At 56.0% G+C, this 8,626-nt stretch overlaps 1 protein-coding gene across 1 annotated transcript in view; it reads right to left on the bottom strand.

Moving 5' to 3' along the window:
• Window positions 1-8,626, bottom strand: part of MFSD4 (major facilitator superfamily domain containing 4) — a 26,169-nt gene that overhangs the window by 5,448 nt on the left and 12,095 nt on the right. Inside the window, exons 4-7 of the mRNA XM_010854170.1 lie at window positions 6,193-6,355; window positions 5,673-5,788; window positions 4,500-4,673; window positions 1,522-1,669 (exon numbers count right to left, since the gene is read on the bottom strand). Coding sequence (XP_010852472.1) covers window positions 1,522-1,669; window positions 4,500-4,673; window positions 5,673-5,788; window positions 6,193-6,355 — 601 coding nt within the window. The remainder of the gene's footprint in view (window positions 1-1,521; window positions 1,670-4,499; window positions 4,674-5,672; window positions 5,789-6,192; window positions 6,356-8,626) is intronic.

The following is an 8,626-nucleotide window of genomic DNA, read 5'->3' as shown; positions in this document are numbered from 1 at the left end:
CTCTGAGGGGAAGCAGGCAGGGCGGCTGCAGAAAGGGAGAGAGCTCCGGAGGAAGGCGTGAGGACTGTGAGCAGCTCTGCATTTCCAAGTGGTCCCTCTGCATCTGCAGAGGGTGGTGGCCCAGGAAGTGGCCCTCACCCTGGCTACACATTACCATCACCAGGCAGCTCGAGTACATCAGAGTGTGTGGAGATGAAACCCAGGCTCTGTTTACAAGGGCTCTGGGTGATTTGAATGTGGAACCACATTGAGAACCTCTGATGAAGGCAAATCAGAAGGCCAGGAGACAAGCCAAGAGCTGCCACGGCACGGATGGGGGTGATCAGAAATTACGAAAAGGTGGGCTCCATTAACTATTCCAAGCAGGTGAGAGGTTGATAAAGGCCTGAACCAAGGCAAGGATGGTGAGAAAAGAGGAGGGATTGAGTGATTATCTGCAGCAGAATCAACCAACATAACATTGTTATTATCATTAAACTCTAACATTTGTTGATCCCTTTAACCTCTTGGGATATACTAGGTGACGTGTGATACCCACATCAGCTCATTCCTTCATTTACTTCTTTGAAGTTTGGGATTTCAAGGATCCTGGTCTCAGGATCAGCTCAGCGGATGGGTGGGCTGTAGCACTAATTGCTCTGATCCCGTCTTGCCCCACACCCCAGCCCCCCAGACACCAACTGCCCCCACTCCTGCTCCAAAGAAATCACTCATCTTTAGTGGTGGTTTTCCAACACTCTAGGGAATCTCTGATTGTGTCTGAGGGTAACATTAAATGTTCAAAACATAATTATTTTTAATTAACTTGTTTTTCTGAAAAAGATCTTTGCTATGCACACTTGGGAAGCTACAGAAAGGGAAGATTAGTTCAGAGAATCAGAGGTTTTCAAAGAAGCCATGTCACAACCCTGAATCAGATGTGGAGTCATTGTTCCAATCCTCTGTTTCCAACAACATCCACAAGAAAACAAAGCAAGGAGCTACTTTTACTGATGAGTTATAAAACCCTTTCCCTGTGCTATAATTCTTCCCATGCATATTTGCTTTTCCTTGAACTTGGAATTTCCAGCACATGCATGTTACACAAAATGCCAGCTGTGTAACATGCTTGGTTGGTAACGAATCTGCCTGCAATGCAGGAGACTTGGGTTCGATCCCTGGGTCAGGAAGATCCCCTGGAGAAGGAAATGGCAGTCCACTCCAGTATTCTTGCCTGGAAAATCCCATGGACAGAGGAGCCTGGCAGGCTACAGTCCAGGTCACACAGAGTGGACTGAGCGACTAAACCACCACCACCACCAACCACTATGGGGAAAAAGAAGATGGGGAAGAGGTGCTCACTGCTGGTCTATGGTCTGAAATCTCACATCCACCACCATATGTTGAAAGAAGGGGGCCATGCTGGTCCGAACAACACGGTTTATGAGCCTTTCCCACATTCAGGCAGTGAGGAGGTGGGCGGGGACCTTCTGGCTGGAAGGCCCCAGGGAGAGGGTGAAGGCGGAGGAAGGAGGGGCTCACCTCTGTACTGCAGCACGTCCTCGGTGTAGGCCAGCATGCTGGGGAAGGTGCTGCTGAGGGACAGACCCAGGCTGGCCGTCCCCACGAACAGGAAGACCACGTTATGCGAGAAAACAAGAAGCACCAGGAACGTCGCCACCACGCCGACCTGTCACAGCAGAGAAGGGGGCGCTGAGGAGCTGGGGGCAGCTGGGTGGCCGCTGAGAAAGGAAAGCCTGTCCGTCTCCAGACGTGAGAAACGCCTCCTGGCCCCTGGCGGGCTGTGTGACTAGGGCACGGCCCTGTGGAGTGCGCGGGAACTGCACCTTCCCCAGCTGGCGTCTGCCAAGGAAGGAGAACGCGGAGAACAGGAGAGACCCAGGGAGAGGAGGGCGAGGAGCCCCGGCATCTCGCGGACGGCCTGCCGCGCAAGCTTAAGGGGCGTTCTCCTGCTCCCCTCCGCTTGCACCAGGCCTCCAAGAGTCACCTGAGAATCGCTACACTTGGCACGTTTGAAAAACACCTAACTCAGGACTTCGCTGGCGGTCCAGCGGTTCAGAACCTGAGCTTCCATCGCCGAGGCGGGGGTGGGGGGGGGGTGGGGGGGAATGGGGGGTGGGGGGTGTGTTTGATCCCTGGATGGGGAACTAAGATCCCACATGTTGCGAGGTGTGGCAACAACAACAACAAATCCCACGTCACTCTCTTATTTTAGCCTGATTGACAGAAGACGCAGGATGCCAGGGCAAATTAGCAACTCCGCCCCTACTTGGCGTGCCCCGCCCGCCAGCCGGGGAGCAGACTGGCGCTCAGCCCGCTCCCCAGCTGCCTACCAGCCCCTCAACCTCGCCTTGCCTTCCAGCCAGGACACAGACTCCCTCTCCCCATCCTCTTCCCTAGCCAACTGGAAGCGCCCTAAACACAGAGAGCTCCTCTTAGAGAACGCGGCAGCCCAGCCGTTCCCTGCAGGGCCCCGCACAGAGCGTGTGTGCTCATCAACCTGTGAGTGACTGCTGAGATCCAGGAGAACATCAAGAGCAGAATAACCCTTAATTTAAAACGGAGCGGAATCTGGGAAGAAACCGCGGTGAATTTGAGACTTGGCAGCTGCAGCCTGTTCAGAGCGGTTCAGCTATGGTCCCAGCAACCTGCCCAAGGAAAGTACCTGAAGAGCTTAAAAACAACTTAGACACCCGGGTTCCACTCCACTCCTCCCCCACTCCCCGGGGCCGGGGCCCAGGAATCTGTATATTCCAAAAGCACCTCAGCAGGGGTGAGGGGGCTAATGTATTTGGGAATCACTTGCTGTAGGACAGTGTTTTTCCAAACTTCTTGATGACAGACGGGAACACCGCCCCTGCCAACTCCGACCCCCACCCCCGGGTGTCTGTTGACCATATAGATTGCTAGCCCCTACCCCTGGACATTCAGATTCACCAAGTCTGAGCTGGACCGAGGAATCTGATTTTCCTCTTTAAATCCAGCACCCCGGGTGAGTTTATTGCCAGTGCCTGAGTCCTGTGGAGGCCTCCAACTTCCTGCTTTCTCCCAAACCCAGAGTCACTCTGTCTTTAAGCATCTGGCCTCGTGTGCTGGAGAGCCAGGCCACCAGCAGCCTCTGTACCTTCATCTTCTCCCCCGGGGGGACCTGCATGGCTCCACCCCCCTCCACAGAACTGGACCTCTTCTTCCTGAGCTTAGCACGCTGCCCTCCAGCCCCTCGCCTCTCCCCGGCCTCCCCATTCGCATTCCCTCTGACACGGTGTCGTCACAGGCTCCCTCCCTTTCTCCTCTGCCTGCAAACGCACCCACAACACCCAACTCTTGTCAAACAAGCCTGTTCAGCTCAGACATATTTGTAATCCTCACACGTCTACTTCCTTCTCTCCCTCTCCCTTCCCTTCCCTGCTCTCAGCCCCCATCAAATCCATGCCCCCTGCAGTAGAAGCAATGAGTCCTCACCACTAACCCGCACCACCAGGGAATTCCCACCCTCAACTCCTTGAGGTTGGCTTCTACGCCACCCCCACCTCCCAGCTACATTGAACAAAAGTTCTTTCTTTTAAGTTATCAGTCAGCACAAGGCCGAATCCAAGGGCCTTTCTTGGGGCTCATGACCTTTGGCCTCTATGGTGGTGGTGGTGGTGGTGGTTTAGTCACTCAGTCGTGTCCGACTCTTGCAACCCCATGGACTGTAGCCTGCCAGGCTCCTCTGTCCATGGGAATTCTCCAGGCAAGAGCCTCTACATTATTTCCCAACCCTCTCTTCTCTAGAAACTCAAAAAAGTACATTCTGACAGTGGATTGGACTTCTTGGAGAGGTGGTGAGTTTCCATTCACTAGGGGTGTTTAGACAGACTTTGGGGCCCCTTGGAAGCGGTATTATAGAGGTGATTTGAGCCCTGGTCAGAAGTTGGGCTAAACCACCTTATAGGAATCTGTAATCTGGACCCTTTGTCATAGGTGGTGGCAGGGATACACATCAGGACGAAAAGTTTTAACCACCTCTCAGGCCCAGACCTCCAGAGAGACTAGCTCCTTGAAGGTCATTCTACGTGCCACTTTGGGAGAGCTGCAAGATGCAGATTCCCAGGCGCCATCCCCGAGATGGTGCCTCTGCCGGCCACAGCGCTCTGACCCCCCTGGGCACCAGGGTGAACCAGGGAGGATCGAGGTCAGCACTGCTTCCCTCCTCATCCAGCAGGCTGTCAGCAGGGAGCTGCTCCTGACACAGCACCAGTCACTTCCCATAGCCTCTTTCTTCAGTGGGTACAAAGTCCGAGCCCCAGAGAGAGGAAAGGGCTTTTCCAAGACCATGCAAGTGGGCCTCACGCCTTGAGTTTCCACCCCAGCATCTCTTTCCCACCCTTGTACGCCGACATCTCCCCCAACCCCACAACCTGGGGCACAGTCCAGTCTGAGAAGGTGTCCTGGGGCAGGGCTGTGGCACAGGGTGAACGGTTCTTCTGGGTCTCCAAGGAGTGAAAGGGGCCGCTTACCACATTGATGAAAACCATGGTGGCTGGCTTCACTCTGGAGGAGACAGGAATGGAGATGAGCCGGCCCAGGGTGATGAAGCCCCAGAAGAGGCTGGGGAGGTAACCGGCCACCTTGTGTCCCACGGACAGCGGCTTCTCCACCGCGTAGCTGTACACGAAGGCGGAGTATGCGCCCTGTGGGGAGACGGGTCCCGCTGAGCACACCTGCAGCGTCCCCAGCCGGGCAGGCGTGGTCTGGGCCGGCGGGGACCGGCCCTGCTCCACCCGGCGACTGTAGGCCTGAGCTGAGGCTGGAACCTGGGCGGCACAGCGGGCAGACGGTGCCCGCGGGAGCCGGGGGCTCAGGAAGGCGTGTCTGGGCCCCAGAGGAGCCCCACAGGGTCCAGGCAGGCAGGCAGGCTCCGCCCCCCTCAGCCAGAGCAGAGTTTCACCACATGCCCCGTTTAGGAGGATTCCACAGAAGGTTTTTTGCTAAAGGAAGGGTACTGCAGCTAAAAAAGGTGTGTACAGGCATCTCATTTTACAGATGAAAGGGTAGAGGGAAGTGACTTGCCCAAGGTCACACTGAGCGTTGGAAGTCAACCAGTTCTGTCACGAGTACTTTCTACCAGGTCATCTAGGCCTTTAGGGCCTTTTCTTTGGAGAGTCCCTCATATGGCAACCAGTTAATCAAGCAGCTGCTGCAAACGGTCCTAATCTAATCCTGCAGAGGTTTCTGGAGAAAGGCAGTAAATAGAGTAACAGAGGTCACTGGTGGCCCGAACAGCTAGCTGGGCCCGGACACTGCCTGCAGCTTGTTTACCACGCAGCTTGAGAGGCCGAGGCTTGGAATGTGTTCCAGGAAGCAGAAAGCCCTAGCATCTATATGGCATGACCTCTACCTGGGGGAACCGGGCACTGCCCCTTTGAAAAAAATGTAACACACCAGAGTCTCCTATCCACAGGGTTCATGAAAATAAAAACAGAACGACACAGAAGACCATAGTTCCAAGAGGCTGTATTCAGTTCTAGAGAGGCTCTTCCCTGGGACTTATACTGGGTTTAAACACTTGGATCGACTGTACTAGAGGTGCGGTCTCTAGGAAACCTTGATCCACCTCCTTTCTCTCTCCATGCCCGGACTTGAGGCTCAGGGGGTGCCCCATGAGGGGCGCCCTCCGAGGGCAGGCTCACCGTCAGCCCGTCGGTCATGAACAGGACCAGGGCGGCTGTGATGTGGATGGCGAAGAAGGAAGAAGGGACCCCTCTGAAGTTCTTCCTCTGGCAGCAGCTGAACAGGTCCTCGTGCCCTGGACAGGACACAGGAATGGGGGACAGGTCTCAGTTCTGGCAGAAAGGAGACCACTTCCTGCCTCCCACCTTCCGACGGCTCATGAGGACAGCCCCCGTCCGTTTCGCAGGGCGGTTGGAAGCAGGGCTCCGAGAGGCCAGGCAGCGTGCCCGAGGTCACACAGGCAGGGTGCCTGAGGTCACACTGCCAGGGTGAGGCAGGGAGGGGGCGGGAGCTGCTGTCCTCTCCTCCTGGCCCATTTGCTCCATCTCTTGCCCCTCCCCACACCCCGAGACCAGCAGGGCCAAGGGTTTTTTCCCAGCCATTACCACCTGTGATCCACGTCCGCCCTCTGGGCGGAAGGGCTTAGCAGGGGAGCCTTGGAACGGGGCCTTGAGCCTGAGGGTTCCTTAGAGCCCCCACCTGGGTGGAACTTGGGGGACAGCGAGGATGCGTCTTCCTTCTCAGGAGGCTGTGTCTCCAGGGTGAGCTCGTCCGCGGACAGCAGCAGGGGCCTCCTCTGAGGGCAGCAGGCCAGCAGGCGCTCTTTGGACAGCAGATGCAGCACAGCCAAAGGCACTGGGAGCTGGGGGTGAGCAGAGGGTCAGGAGAGCCCGTGCCCCGCCAGTCAGCCCGTTTCCCAGCCAGGCCTGCTGCACCCCCTCCGCCTGGCTGTGTGGCCAAGGTCTGCACAGTCCTGGGAGACGACGGCTCCTTCCACAGGGCGTCCCCTCAGAGCCAACCCCAGCTCAGATAGCGAGGTGCCTCGACCCCTGCAGGCTTGCTGTAATTGCTGCCAGACTTCAACCGCAGTCATTTCCCTGAGACAGGTGCTTCTCACACGCGAAGCTTGGACTCACATGGGGCCTCTGCTGGCACAGGACGTGCAAGAGATAAACTCCTTTCCAACATCCTTGTCCTGAGCAGGGCTGGAAATGGCCCCTCACACTCATTCACGCTGGTAGAGCATGTGATGCTTTAGAAAGGAGTTTGGCTTTTGTTCATCACAATTCTGTAAAACGTGCTGGGGGAAATCATTAAACCTACTTTCCAGGTGGGGCACCTGAGGCTCAGAGTTATCTTAGTCTAAACCTGCTGCAGTGGGAAGGTCTGAGAGCATTAGTGCGGGCCACACAGCTGACTTGAGGCAGAATTAGACTGGCACCTAGGCATCCTGATTCTGACCAGTGCTATCTCCATGTCAGGGGCTGTTCTGGGTGATATACCTCACAAAAGCATAGGGACTGCCCTCAAGGTAAACAGAGGCAGGGACTCCTTTAGATTGAGAAATACATGCTACGAGCAACACGCACGCAGAGCCCAGAGTCAGGCTGACTGATGTTTGTGTTAAGTCGCTTAGGTTTTACGAACTCCCCAGAGCAATGAGAAATGTCTCCTCTCCTGGAGTTGCCTCCACCGCCTCCCTCAGGTGCCTTGCCTGTGTCTAACCACCCTTGCTGCCAGGAAGTCCTTCGTCAGGTCTAACCTCTGCCCTTCCTGCTGTAACTGCATCCCGGCTCCTTTTGCTTCAGAAGAAGAAGCCCAGGGAGCTGTAGAAGTGTCCCAGGGGCCAATAGGCTCCTCGGGGCTCACAGGCAAAGCTGGCGCAGACATCAGCTAGCTGCCAGCCTCTGCCTGGCACTGCCCTGGGCAAGCCTCTACCTTGCCTGGAGACAGGCTGGCTCACACAGGCATTTCCCCAAGTCACCTAAACACCACCTCTGTGCTGGCACCTCCCTGGGGGCACCTTGGAAGCCTCCTTCCACTTATTAATGTCAGTCAGGCACACCCCAGCAGCATTAGAGCAATAAACTGGGCCTGAATGGAGGAGATGGCCCTTGCCTCCGGAGTCCTGGGTCTGATGCGGGAGGTGAAGCCCTCTCTCCAGTCTGATGGGGGAAACAGGAAACCCACATGCAGAGCCCTGTGGCAGCAGAATGCCTGGGAGAAGGCCAAGGGGAAACAGCTGTAAAAGAGGTGTGCTCACTCAGGCTGGGCTTTCCAGAGAGGTGGGTGGTGGGAAGGACTTCACCAGGGTTGGCTGATGTTGCCAGCAGGAACACACTGGGTCTTTATTAGGAGCCCATTCAGGAAAGAGAGGCTCCACTTTAAAGGTCAGAGGATGCCAGGTGGGCTGGCCTGTGTGTTTGCATTTGCCCACATGCATGCTTAGCCCATTCTCTTCTGGGGTGGACTGTTTATCTTCAGACACAAACCAATGGAAAAAGTCCGGAAATCCTGCAGCAAACAAAGTGCCTCCAGTCTGTACCTCGTGGAGCAAGAGAAAACAGACCTCAGGCTTAAGCTGGCTGGACGTTCCGGCCTCCTGGTCCCAGAGTCTCAGCCTTGACATTGTACTGACAGGGCACTCTGCCTTCCTAGGTCCCCCTTGGAGGACAAGGCCCAAAGCTGCATTGTTCCCCAAACAATGATGGGCATGGGAAGAAAACAGAAGGAGCAGAGGGAGAGGGGTGCACTTCTGAGGCCTTCCCGTGAGGACTCTGGTACAGGGAAAGTTACAAAAGAGAAGGGAAATGAGCAGTTGATTACAAGGCAGCTGGGAGGGGCTTGTGCCAGAAGTCAGGGTTCCAGCCTGGTCAAGTCTCTTACTGGCCCCTTTATCAGGCCCTGGAGCCAGTGACGGTCTGACTGTTTAGTGGGACTGGGTGTCCTCAAAGGCCTCTTTCAATGCTACCTGTATGGCGCCACTCTGAGGCCTGGCCTGCCTGCCTTGGGATGGGTGACAAGACTAGCAGACTCCAAATCAGGCTGATAAACTATGAGGCACCTCCATCCCACGGCCAGACGGACCACCCCCGCCCCAGCGCCTGCTGCACCTGCACCCCCCAACCCCAGC

Source organism: Bison bison, unplaced genomic scaffold (assembly GCF_000754665.1).
Source record: "Bison bison bison isolate TAMUID 2011002044 unplaced genomic scaffold, Bison_UMD1.0 scf7180017864338, whole genome shotgun sequence".
NCBI lineage: Eukaryota > Metazoa > Chordata > Mammalia > Artiodactyla > Bovidae > Bison > Bison bison.
The sequence above is the reverse complement of the archived record's forward strand: the minus strand, read 5'-3'. Positions and strand labels throughout refer to the sequence as shown.